Raw genomic sequence first — 13,902 nt, forward strand, 5'->3', positions numbered from 1 at the left:
AGTGTGCCTGCAGCTGTTGCAAAACTACACCTCCCAGCATGCCCGCACGGCCTGTATTTCTTCTGAGTGCAGGAGCGCACAGGCGTCATTGGTTGCTATGGCGCTGTGCGCTTCCTGCTGCAGTACAGTAATACACTGGTATAGATCATACCAGTGTATTACTGTACTGCGGCAGCAGGAAGCGCAAGGTGTCATAGCAACCAATGACGCTGTGCGCTCCTGCACTCATTAGAAATCCAGGCCGGTATCTCATGGATGTGTGCATGAGGCTTTAATGTGCAGATTTCGGCCTTGGGCCTCTTTCACACCTGCGTTGTCCGGATCCAGCGTGTACTCCACTTGACGGAATTACACGCCGGATCCGGAAAAACGCATGTGAACTGAAAGCATTTGAAGACGGATCCGTCTTCAAAATGCGTTCAGTGTTACTATGGCATCCAGGACGCTATTAAAGTCCTGGTTGCCATAGTAGTAGTGGGGAGCAGTATACTTACCGTCCGTGCGGCTCCCGGGGCGCTCCAGAATGACGTCAGAGCGCCCCATGCGCATGGATGACGTGCCATGCAATCACACCATCCATGTGCGTGGGGCGCCCTGACGTCACTCTGGAGCGCCCCGGGAGCAGCACGGACGGTAAGTATACTGCTCCCCCACTACACTTTACCATGGCTGCCAGGACTTTAGCGTCCCGGCAGCCATGGTAACCATTCATAAAAAGCTAAACGTCGGATTCGGCAATGCGCCGAAACGACGTTTAGCTTAAGTCCGGATTAATGCCTTTCAATGGGCATTAATTCCGGATCCGGCCTTGCGGCAAGTGTTCAGGATTTTTGGCCGGAGCCAAAAGCGCAGCATGCTGCAGTATTTTCTCCAGCCAAAAAACGTCGGAACTGAAGACATCCTGATGCATCCTGAACGGATTTCACTCCATTCAGAATGCATTAGGATAAAACTGATCAGGATTCCTCCGGCATAGAGCCCCGACGACGGAACTCTATGCCGGAAGAAAAGAACGCAGGTGTGAAAGAGCCCTTAGATGTACATGAAAAAAGTATGCAATTTTATGGTTATATTTCAGTTTTTTAACACATATTAAACAGATGTCCAGTTGTTTCAATATGTTTGTGTATCTTTTTTTGCAAGTGTATTTGATTTGAAAAAAAAAAAAGATTTGGGGAAAAAAAGAATGCATTTAATGGATGCACTTAATGTCTTATGTTTCTATGCGTCTCGTTGCCTGCAAGGTAAAAAGTCAAGGATTTGAGTCAAATATACGCACCTTTGACATTTTCCTAGTTATAATCTATGGGTACATCATTCTCTAAGTTTAAGTACGTTTTTGCTGTATTCAAACATCTGCTTAAAGGGTTTCTATCATCAGAAATTCTGTTATGTAGCTGGCTGACATTAGTGATGTGCTGATGTCAGCACTACATAACGGTGGGCTTTATAATTGTGTCCCTGCAGCCGTTCTCCTAAAAAAAAAAAAAAAAAAACTTTTACAATATGCTAATGAGCCTCTAGGTGCTATGAGGGCATTGGTTCAGCACCGAGAGGCTCTGTATACTAACCATTTATCCCGCCCAGGTCCTCTGTTTTAGCTGGATCGCTGAAGAAATCCCGTGCCTGTACCGTCCACTTCTGTATTCGCTGCAGGCGCAGTGAGTGAAGGACGTGCTCCTGGTGCCAGCTTCCTCTCTGTGACGTAGTCGGCGCAGTGAGGAAGATGGCACCAGGAGCGCGGCCTTCACTCACTGCGCCTGCAGCGAATACAGAAGTGGACGTCACTCGAGGAGCGGGGCAGGCTAAACGGAGGACCTGGGGGGATAAATGGTTAGTAGACAGTGTCTAGGTGCTGAATCAACGCCCTCATAGCACCTAGAGGCTCATTAGCCTATTATAAAAGTGTGTTTTTTAGGAGAACGGCGACAGGGACACAATAGAAAAATTAGGTGTGAACAGCCCCTACCAGCAGTGGCCCATCTTCCATGAGAATAAGATTTGGGCATTTAGGTCAGCTACAGAGTTTGCAGGTTCAGGCGCCTATCCTCGCCCCCTTCTCTCCCACCACTGCCATTTGTTTCGGCTTCTGTAAGCACACACATCCTGCTGTACTATCTGTACACACAATTCAGGAAGGAAGAGCCCGTCTTAGATGGCCGCATTACATTACTTTTATCTATTAAATTCTACTTCATGAAACTTGAAAAGATGACCTTCCCTTTAAGAGAATTTGTCAGGATGACTGACCCATTTGCTTGTATGCTTTTCATCAGCTTCGTCAGAGTCTTGGGGTGCTGAACAGTGAGGTGGAGGAATGGTTGTGGCACTTGTGTGTTTATACAGTTTGTGATATACCTGGCATACACGACCAGGCGTGATCACATTTATACTGCCTGGTGCTGTCCAACTGCAGAGGGCAGAGCCTCTAGGTGTAATGGCAACGCCCCCATTGCTCCTAGAGGCTCATTTGCAAATATGAAAACCTAATTTTTCTCAGCAATACAGACACATATGAACAATGGACCAACACAGATGCCTTCAGCTGCCAAGTGCACATGTAACAGGTCACCCAGTGTCATAGGTGCAAATCTGCTGACAGATGTATACAATTATAAAATTAATTTTTCTGGGTAATAGGTTATCATTGTGGATTTGTGTGTATGTGTATATATAATATATATGTACACACATATAGTGCAAGGGATATTATAGGTTTGACAGAAATTTAGACGCACAGTATTCTGGGTATGAAATTAGTTGGTAAAATTGTACTTGGTTTGTCCAACCTGCTCATCACACTGACTGCTTCTGTCTTACAGATATTTAATTAGTCAAGGAGCAAATGTGGGGGCAGTGAATAGTGAAGGCGACACTCCATTAGACATTGCCGAGGAAGAGGCGATGGAAGAACTGCTCCAGAATGAAGTGAATCGTCAAGGTACCAGCAAGTTGTTTACTGTTCCATATGTATTGTCCTACTGACTGCTTTGCTTCTCTTGTGTTTGTGTTATAGCTTCAGGACTTTCTTAAAGGGAATGTGTCATCAGAAAATGACCTTTTGTTTAAATCACATTTTTATGTTTAACAATTTTTTCCGTGTTAATGTATATTAAAGGGATTCTGTCACCAGGTTTCACCCCCTCCAGATAACCATATTTTTATGTTCAGGGAGCTTTAACCATTCCTAATGTGGTCTTATAAATGTAATCTGTAGGTTCATTTTGCCAAAAAAAAAAACGCTATTACTAACCTGTCATTCATAAAAATAAGGTGCCCAAGGGGATGTAAATGGCTCCAAGCTTCCGCCCTCACCTGCTGCCGTTCGTGCCCAGCGCCGCTTCATAATCTTCTGTGACGCCTCCTGCTCTCTCTCTCCCTCCCCCCCTCCTCCTCCTGCTGCTGTAAGGTTGCTGTGACGTCTCCTGCTCTCCCTCCCCCCTCCTCCTGCTGCAACATCGCAATGTTACAGACCAATTTGTGCAGAAATCCATATCATTCCAAAGGGTTCACATACTTTTTCTTGCAACTGTAGCAGCTGAGTTATTAAAACCTGTCTTGTTCTTTTCCTTTTTTTTTCTGTCCACCTTGCTGAGTTGGACACACATGCTCAGTTCCATCCTTCAACTGCCACCGGCCCTGTCGTCTGTTAGAAGCTGTGACGGGGCTCATGCACAAGACCGCTGATGGTTTTTGTGGTCCACAAATTGTGTATCTGCAAGACAGATACCGTCCGTGTGCATTCCGCCCTGCCCTCTATAGAACTGTGCTATCCTTGTCTGTAAAATGGACAAGGATAGGACATGTTCCATTTTTTTGGCGTAGCCATTGAATGGACGTATGGATACGGACAGTACAGAGTGCTGTCCGCATCTTTTGTGGCCCCTTTGAAGCGAATGGGTCCACCTCCAATCCGCACAAAATGCGGATCTGATGCTGGCAACAAACATGATCGTGTGCAGAAAGGACATGCCTCCGAGCTGTCAGCTTGATATAAATCTACCAGAGCAATGAAAGGGGACATCTGTGGACCCATGTGAGGTACAGGGCTGGATCTAGCTTTGTTAGGCCTTTTTCACACGACCATATGGCTTTTTCAGTGTTTTGAGGTCAGTTTTTCACGGATCCGTTCCGTTTTTTTGTTTCTGTTGTGTTTCTCTTCCGTTTTTCTGTATGGGGTATACAGTAATTACATAAGGGCTTAACATTTTCATTAGATGGTTCTGCAAAAAATGTACTTTTTTTTTTTTTTTTTTTTTTTTTTTTTTCGGAACCCCTGAAATGAATGCTCCTGTATACGGATTGCAAAAAACGGCCCGTAAAAGATGAAAAAAAAAAAAACGGTCGTGTGAAAGAGGCTTTAGAGAGAGGTTGTCATGTACTATATTGGGGATCGCTAACCACCAGCACTCCAGCTGTGTTGAAACAGACTCCCATCATGCGTTATTCACTTCTGAGAGTTCTGCGAACAACCAGGCAAGTGTGCGTACTGAGAGTTGTAGTTTCACCACAGCTGGAGTGCTAGAGGTTCCTGATTCCTGTACTATATAATGTCTGTTTTTTGTTTGTTTTTTACATTAATTGTGGGATTACCCTTTTATTAAGGAATGCAGCTGAGATTTTAAATGGTGTGACACACAGCCTTGTGAGCACCACTGAACAGCTTTTTAACCTCCTGATAATGGGGGGCTGTGAGGAAGCACGGCTGGTGGACCAAGAGAGTAGTCTAACTGTTCTCCAGGAAAGTACTATATGGGGCCATCAGTAAACTGGCTTGTTTCACATCAGTGTAGGTCATGTTCTCCTATAAGGACTAGTGTTGAGCGAACTTGTGTTTTAAGTTCGACGTCTAAAGTTCGGGTTTGGGTTATCGAAGAATCCCGTTATGGTCTGTGGTAGCGGAATCCATAACGTGATTCTTCGATACCCTGAACTTTAGATGCCGAACTTAAAACTCAAGTTCGCTCAACACTAATTTTAACCTTTTCCTACCCTGTAACATAATAGTAATGTATTCCTTTTACACTCCTATCATATTGTTAAGGCTACATGCACACTACGTGCTGTTTTTTGCGGTCAGCCGCTAGTGTGCCTTCCGCAATTTACGGAACGGGCGGCCGTCAATATAAATGCCTATTCTTGTCCGCAAAGAGAATAGGACATGTTTTGTTTACTTTTTTTGCGGGCCACCAAACGGAGCAACGGATGCGGACAGCACACGGAGTGCTGTCGGCATCTTTTGCGGCCCCATTGAAGTAAATGGGTCCGCATCCAAGCCGCCAAAACGGCGGCTCGTATGCGGACCCAAACAACTGCCGTGAAGCTCATCAAATTGCTCCTGCTTCCACTAATATTGGTAGATTTAGTGTTTGTGTTCCAATAAGAATAGAGGAAATGTGTTCAATATGCTGCATATTATGGCACCGCTGAGGGAGAGACATTATGCAGACCTGGGTACCATGCTCATATGTATTCCCTTCCCATTTTATTCATATTTGGGTGGTTGGCCAAAGTGTAAACAAAGTGTAAATGCACTTAACCCCTTAGGGACACAGCCTTTTTACACCTTAGGACCAGGCCATTTTTTGAAAATCTGACCAGTGTCACTTTAAGTGATGATAACTTTAAAACGCTTTGACTTATCCAGGCCATTCTGAGATTGTTTTTTCGTCACATATTGTACTTCATGACACTGGTAAAATAAAGTTAAAAAAAATATTTTTTTTTGCATAAAAAAATGTCAAATTTACCAAAAATTGGGAAAAATTAGCAAATTTCAAAGTTTCAGTTTCTCTACTTCTGTAATACATAGTAATACCCTTAAAAATTGTGATGACTTTACATTCCCCATATGTCTACTTCATGTTTGAATTATTTTGGGAATGATATTTTATTTTTTGGGGATGTTACAAGGCTTAGAAGTTTAGAAGCAAATCTTGAAATTTTTCAGAAATTTACAAAAACCCAATTTTTAGGGAATACTACAGCTCTGAAGTCACTTTGCGAGGCTTACATAATAGAAACCACCCAAAAATTACCCCATTCTATAAACTACACCCCTCAAGGTATTCAAAACTGATTTTACAAACTTTGTTAACCCTTTAGGTGTTGCACAAGAGTCATTGGCAAATGGGGATGAAATTTGAGAATTTCATTTTATTGCCTAATTTTCCATTTTAACCAATTTTTTCCACTAACAAAGCAAGGGTTAACAGCCAAACAAGACTGTATCTTTATTGCCCTGACTCTGCCGTTTACAGAAACACCCCATATGTGGCCGTAAACTACTGTACGGCCACACAGCGGGGCGTAGAGTGAAAGGTGCGCCGTTTGGTTTTTGGAAGGCATGTTTTGCTGGACTGGTTTTTTGACACCATGTCCCATTTGAAGCCCGCTGATGCACCCCTAGAGTAGAAACTCCATAAAAGTGACCCCATCTAAGAAACTACACCCCTTAAGGTATTCAAAACTGATTTTACAAACTTTGTTAACCCTTTAGGTGTTGCACAAGAGTTATTGGCAAATGGGGATGAAATTTGAGAATTTCATTTTTTTGCCTAATTTTCCATTTTAACCCATTTTTTCCACTAACAAAGCAAGGGTTAACAGCCAAACAAGACTGTATCTTTATGGCCCTGACTCTGCCGTTTACAGAAACACGCCATATGTGGCCGTAAACTACTGTACGGCCACACAGCGGGGCGTAGAGTGAAAGGTGCGCCGTTTGGTTTTTGGAAGGCATGTTTTGCTGGACAGTTTTTTTGAAACCATGTCCCATTTGAAGCCCCCTGATGCACCCCTAGAGTAGAAACTCCATAAAAGTGACCCCATCTAAGAAACTACACCTCTCAAGGTATTCAAAACTGATTTTACAAACTTTGTTAACCCTTTAGGTGTTGCACAAGATTTAATGGAAAATAGAGATACAATTTCAAAATTTCACTTTTTTTGGCAGATTTTCCATTTTAATATTTTTTTTCCAGTTACAAAGCAAGGGTTAACAGCCAAACAAAACTCATTATTCATGGCCCTGATTCTGTAGTTTACAGAAACACCCAATATGTGGCCGTAAACTGCTGTACGGGCACACGGCAGGGCGTAGAGGGAAAGGTGCGCCGTATGGTTTTTGGAAGCCAGATTTTGCTGGACAGTTTTTTTTACACCATGTCCCATTTGAAGCCCCCCTGATGCACCCCTAGAGTAGAAACTCCAAAAAAGTGACCCCATCTAAGAAACTACACCCCTCAAGGTATTCAAAACTGATTTCACAAACTTTGTCAACCCTTTAGGTGTTGCACAAGATTTAATGGAAAATAGAGATACAATTTCAAAATTTCACTTTTTTGGCAGATTTTCCATTTTAATATTTTTTTTCCAGTTACAAAGCAAGGGTTAACAGCCAAACAAAACTCATTATTTATGGCCCTGATTCTGTAGTTTACAGAAACACCCCATATGTGGTCGTAAACCGCTGTACGGGCACACGGCAGGGCGCAGAAGGAAAGGAATGCCATACGGTTTTTGGAAGGCAGATTTTGCTGGACTGGTTTTTTTGACACCATGTCCCATTTGAAGCCCCCTGATGCACCCCTAGAGTAGAAACTCCAAAAAAGTGACCCCATTTTAGAAACTACGGGATAGGGTGGCAGTTTTGTTGGTACAAGTTTAGGGTACATATGATTTTTGGTTGCTCTATATTACACTTTTTGTGCGGCAAGGTAACAAGAAATTGCTTTTTTGGCACCGTTTTTTTTTTTTGTTATTTACACCATTCATCTGACAGGTTAGATCATGACGTAATTTTAAAGAGCAGGTTGTCACGGACGCGGTGATACCCAATATGTATACAATTTTTTTTATTTATGTACGTTTTACACAATAATTTCATTTTTAAAACAAAAAAAATGTTTTAGTGTCTCCATAGTCTAAGAGCCATAGTTTTTTAAATTTTTGGGCGATTATCTTAAGTAGGGTCTCATTTTTTGTGGGATGAGATGACGGTTTGATTGGCACTATTTTGGGGTGCACATGACTTTTTGATTGCTTGCTATTACACTTTTTGTGACGGAAGATGACAAAAAATGGCTTTTTTTACACCGTTTTTATTTTAATTTTTTTACGGTGGTCATCTGAGGGGTTAGTTCATGTGATATTTTTATAGAGCCGTTCAATACGGACGCGGCGATACCTAATATGTATACTTTTTTTTTTATGTAAGTTTTACACAATGATTTCATTTTTGAAACAAAATAAATCATGTTTTAGTGTTTCCATAGTCTAAGAGCCATAACTTTTTCAGTTTTTGGGCGATTATCTTGGGTAGGGTATGATTTTTGCGGGATGAGATAACGGTTTGATTGTTACAATTTTGGCGTAGATGCGACTTTTTTGATCACTTTTATTACCTTTTTTTGGGAAGTAAGGTGGGCAAAATTCCAATTTCATCATAGTTTTTAATTTTTTATTTTTATGGCGTTCACCGTTCGGGTAAAGTAACATGACCGTTTTATAGATCAGGTCGTTACGGACGCGGCGATACCAAACATGTGTAGGGAATTTTATTTTTTTCATTTTTAATCAGTGATAAATGTGTTTTTTGATTTTTACTTTATTTTTCACTTTTTTCACTTTTTTTTTGACCCAGACCCACTTGGTTCTTGAAGATCCAGTGGGTCTGATGTCTGTAAAATACAGTACAGAACCTATATAGGTATCTAACTGTATTTTACTTACACTGAACAGATCTATGCTTTCAGCACAGATCTGTTCAGCACCATGGACAGCAGGACGCCTGAGAGGCGTCCTGTTGCCATGGGAACCTTCCCCGTCTGCTCAGTAGTGGCCAGAACTTCGCAGACGGGGAAGGGTAAGGACGGGGCTTGGGGGGGCTGCCTGGGAGCTCTCTCCCTCTCCCATCGGGGGGCTGCAAAGGCACAGCAGCCCCCCGATCGGAGAGGGAGGGAGCTCCCTCTTACTGTTAACCTTTTCCATACAGCGGTCCGTACGGACCGCTGTATGGAAAGGGTTAAACGGCTGACATCGCATCACCGATGTCAGCCGTTTATACCAGGGTGCCAGCAATGTGCTGGCACCCTGGTATAACCCACTAGACGCCAACGATTACGCAATGGGAGGCGGGCGGGGGATCGCGATCCCGCCTACCGCACCGCCCGCCTCCCGCACCGCCCGCACCGCCCGCAACCCTCCCCCTGCACCTCCCACCGGGCAAAAATCACTAAGGGGTGCAGGGGGGAGGGATACATTTATATTTTACAAATGCAAAAGTTTCTGATCCCCGCGGTCAGGGACCGCGGGGATCAGAAACTGCAGAAATCGCAGCAAACCGCAGGTCTGAATTGACCTGCGGTTTGCCGCGATCGCCGACATGGGGGGGTCACGGGACCCCCCCGCGCATTTAGCCTAGGTGCCTGCTCAATGATTTGAGCAGGCACCGGGTTCCGATCACTGCCAGCCGCACGGCAGTGATCGAAAATGCACAGGGCGTACATGTACGCCCTGTGTCCTTAAGTACCAGGGCACAAGGGCGTACCTGTACGCCCTGTGTCCTTAAGGGGTTAAAGGGTTTACCTCACAAAAAAATATTTTTTAGTTAAATCCAGCGTATTGTAATGTACATTTTTATTATTTACTCTTAATAAAATATGCTTATCCCCTGATATTCCAGGAATAAGGTTAGTACGCCACTTGTTTCTGTTGAACAGCCTGTGTCCACCTCAGTTAATGCATCGTGGTGGACGTGCATGCTCAGTCTTGCTCCTTCAGGAATGTGGAGGGATACCTGGCAAGTTGAGACACCTGCTTCTGAAGGGTCATCTTCCTATGAGTGGTACACAGTTACTATGATTGCCAAGATGGACACAGCAGAGCTGTTCAGTAGAAGCAGCAGGTGGTGTTGTATGCCCACTTATTCCAGGAACAATGGGACTGTCACCAGTGACCCCCCCCCCCCCTTATCCAGCTGCTTGTATAGACATAGGACTGTGGTTCAGCTGGTTTATAAGGGGTTTCTTTTGTTGGTCCGAGACACCGTTCCTGAGTTATACTTTTTCTTAATATGAAAATTAGACTTTGGTGCAATAAAGGTATGACTATTGCACCCAAATTCCCCTCCTTTCAGTGGTCAGCCCCTCCCTTGTGGCCATGATTGGCCAGGCAGTGGTAAGTCAGCCAGGGAAGGATTGGCCACAGAAATAAGTGAACCTTGGGGGCTATACAAGAGCAATGGCGAGGCGTTCATTGCACCAAAGTTGCATAATAAGAAAAAGTATCATAACTCTGTAACAGAGTCTGAGATCAAGAATTCTTGGATCGGGCGCATGGTCCTATTGGCTCGCATGGATAAGTGTCCCCATCTGTTTCTAGAATATTGTAAAGCTGAGCACATGTTCTAGACCAGGGATCAGCAACCTTCTACTGTGAAACTATAACTTCCAGCATGCTCACCTACTTTCCAGCTCTTGTAACTCTATAGAACTGAAAGGAGGACCATGGTTATTTGTACTGTACGAAGTGTAATGTGCTTTTTGTGTCATGAACAGGTATTGATGTTGAAGCTGCTAGGAAAGAGGAAGAGAGGATTATGCTTCGAGATGCAAGGCAATGGCTGAACAGTGGGCAGATAAATGATGTGCGACACACGAAATCTGGGGGCACCGCTCTGCATGTAGCAGCTGCAAAAGGTTACACTGAAGTTTTAAAGTAAGTATTCACAGCCAAAGTATGGCGTGAAACCCTTTTACTCTCTTTTCTTGAAAGTTTGACTAACTTTTTTTTTTATTAATAAGGGACACATTTTGCAATACAGTATATGTATATTAGGTTAAACAGGGCTCCAGATGGCAACTAAAATGGTCGCAAATGCGACCTAGAATTGCTAAATGGCGACAAGACTTTGTAGTCTTGTCACCATTTGCGCCTAGACCCGCCGCTGCTCTGCCACTTTAACAAACTGACAGGGCACGCACTGCTGTCAGCGCGTGCCATGTTAACAACACAGCGGAGAAGGAGGCAGTCCCTCCCCCCCTGTACTGCTGCTGCCGCTGCCACCAATGGACTGATAGCAGGGAGGAGGAGGGGAGGGGCTGTGGCCACCCATCCCCCAAGTATTATCATTGGTGGCAGTTCCGATCGGACCCCCAGTGTAATCCTGGGGCTCCGATCGGTTACCATGGCAGCCAGGACTTGGCTCCCTGATGCTGTGTGCACAGAGCAGCAATGACAGTGTGAGGTCCTATTCACCCTGATAGAGATTTATCAGGGTGAATAGGACAAGGGATGAAAGATCCCAGGTTCTAGCCCCTAAGGGGGTAAATGGGTATTAAATAAAAAGTAAAAAATAAATAAAATAAAAGGTTAAAAACACCAAAGTATTACGTTTAAATCACTCCCTTGCCCAATTTTACTTATGTATTTTTTTTTATTGTTTATATATTTTATATCGCCACGCCCGAAAGTGCGAACTATTAAAATATTTTTAAATATCTCCTATGCGGTGAACGCCGCAACAGGGGAAAAAAAGTGCAATTTGCCATTTTTTAAGTCACCTTGTCCCGACAAAAATCAGGTTAGGACTGTTCTATTATGGTCCAGACATTCCATAAAATGTGGAATGTATGCGGCTTTTTTGGAGTTTGATTTTTTTTCATGTGGTATCGAATTTAAGTCAAAATTTTGTTATCGTGACAACCCTAGGTAAGACGTGTGTTTAGGAGGTCAGTTTCTCTATGTATTCCTATGGGAGCCTCAGTCTCATAGAATGAATAGAGAAGTAACTGACTTCCTGTCCTGTGTCAGAGATCAGAGAGCTGGTCACATGACACCGGTGAGAATCAGAAGGGAGGTATAACTGACAAATACAGTCACTGATGAGGATTACATGCACTACAGATTGCATCATGCACCTTTCTAGTAGGTCGGAGAATAACATTTATGCGGGAGTTCCTCCTTAATGTTAAATGTAGACTAGTGCAGCCCCTATAAACGGATTAAAATGACAAGAGATGCTTACCCCTTTAATAACATCCCATGTGCACTGCTCACGGTTGCAGCCGGTCACTAGCCTCAACAGTCCCGTGTACTGCTGAGGCCAGTGATTGGCTACCAGGTGACCTGTGTACTGCAGCCAGGGTGATGTCAGTTGTGAAGGACCACATTGCTGGAAGCATCAGGACATTTTTAGGACATTAGCAGGGGCAAACCAATTTTTTATTTAACTCTGAAAACCCCTTTAACTACCCAGCCTATTTTGGCCTTAAAGCCACAGGAATTTTTCGTTCTTGCTTCACCGCTTTCTTAAACCATATGAAGGCTTGTTTTCTTATGGGTTGATGGACATTTTGCAGTGGCACTATTTTGGGGTGCATATAACTGTTACCTCTTTGAGAGGAAATGGCCAGCATGATCTCCATGAAATAACTGTATGTTGTGGGATCCTAATACAAGCCAATCTGTGACATACAGTTACTTCATGGTTTCTAAACAATTAAAAATAATAATTAAAAAATAAAAATAATCTTTCGGCCTCCCATGGTCTGATTTCGGCTCACAAATCCGTAAACCTGTCACAGCCAAATTCTAGCACTGGAATAGTTACAGCTTTATCTGCCCTTACACCAAGGTTTTTGGAGGTGCAAATACCGTTATGGGGTTTCGGTTGGATTGAAAACCTATTTTGGGGAGATTCCCCTGTGATGAGGTTGGGGATCACGAGTAAAGTGTGGCTGAACATCCTATTTAATGATAAACTAGCATAAATGCCAATTAACTTTTTTTTTTGTGTTTTCTTGTCTATTTGTCACCCATTATGTGGGCTGTGCAAACAACTGCTTTTTATTTCTTTGCAGGCTTTTAATTCAAGCAGGTTATGATATTAATGTTAAAGATTATGATGGGTGGACGCCACTCCATGCAGCAGCTCACTGGGGTAAAGAAGAAGCTTGTAGGATCCTTGTAGAAAATCTGTGTGATATGGATGCTGTCAACAAAGTGGTAGGTGGTTCATGTCGTCAGGAACCCAGTTATCTGGTCAGTGCTCCCACTTTAGACAGCAGAATGTTTACTGTAGTCAGAGAAAGATCTTAATATTCCTGCTTGGAATGGGTACATGGAAGTGGCTTACCCATAGACAACTGCCCAAATGCCACCTGAGGTGAGACAGAAATGTTTGTTCTGCGTCTTTCACCAACATTCACTTCAGTGTGGCTGACAGGATCAGGTTTGTAGTCTAACCATGGAGACGCACAGATTTGCATAGCAGCTGGAGATATAGAATAGCAGGGTAATTTCAGTAAGACTGCAACTTTTTATAGTGTTGATGCTTTTTAATGCCGGTTGCAATCAATGATAACAGACTCTAAAGGAAGAATATACCAAACTAAATATCAGCCGTTTTTCAGCTGTTATACCCCGCTTTTAAGTCCAAAGTAATTTTAAATTATTTTCTTACAGGGTCAAACTGCATGTGATGTTGCAGATGAAGATATTTTAGGATACTTAGAAGAACTTCAGAAGAAACAAAATTTGGTTGGTGTAAATTTTAATTATTGTTCCCCTCCCCCCGATTTGTCCGCCATTGTCCTGTTCCATTAGGCTCTGCTTTCATCATGTTTGGAACCTATGTTGGCTGAGGAATCCCTGGCATTTGCCCCCAACAGAAGGCTGCTTTTTCTGGAGTGCATGCAAGATGTAGGCCCTGAACATGATGTAGGCAGAACATACCCATAGTCTTTTCCTTTTGTAAAGTTAGTGTTTTTTATTTTATTTTTTTCTTCAAAATTTAACTTTGAGGTCATTTGTATATGAAATATATCAATTTTAGGGCACATGCACACAAACTTTGTTTGGTTCCGAGCCGTATATTTTGTGGCTTGGATGCAGACCCAT

The 13,902-nt window shown here is 43.1% G+C and overlaps 1 protein-coding gene across 5 annotated transcripts in view; it reads left to right on the plus strand.

Annotated features, from left to right (window-relative positions):
• PPP1R12A (protein phosphatase 1 regulatory subunit 12A) overlaps positions 1 to 13,902 on the plus strand; it is a 117,288-nt gene that overhangs the window by 39,911 nt on the left and 63,475 nt on the right. For all 5 annotated transcript variants that reach the window (XM_044280398.1, XM_044280395.1, XM_044280397.1 and 2 more), the window contains exons 3-6: positions 2,823 to 2,941; positions 10,560 to 10,719; positions 12,864 to 13,008; positions 13,468 to 13,542. In XM_044280398.1, the coding sequence (XP_044136333.1) occupies positions 2,823 to 2,941; positions 10,560 to 10,719; positions 12,864 to 13,008; positions 13,468 to 13,542 (499 nt within the window). The remainder of the gene's footprint in view (positions 1 to 2,822; positions 2,942 to 10,559; positions 10,720 to 12,863; positions 13,009 to 13,467; positions 13,543 to 13,902) is intronic.

The sequence above is a fragment of the Bufo gargarizans genome, chromosome 2 (genome assembly GCF_014858855.1).
Source record: "Bufo gargarizans isolate SCDJY-AF-19 chromosome 2, ASM1485885v1, whole genome shotgun sequence".
Lineage (NCBI taxonomy): Eukaryota > Metazoa > Chordata > Amphibia > Anura > Bufonidae > Bufo > Bufo gargarizans.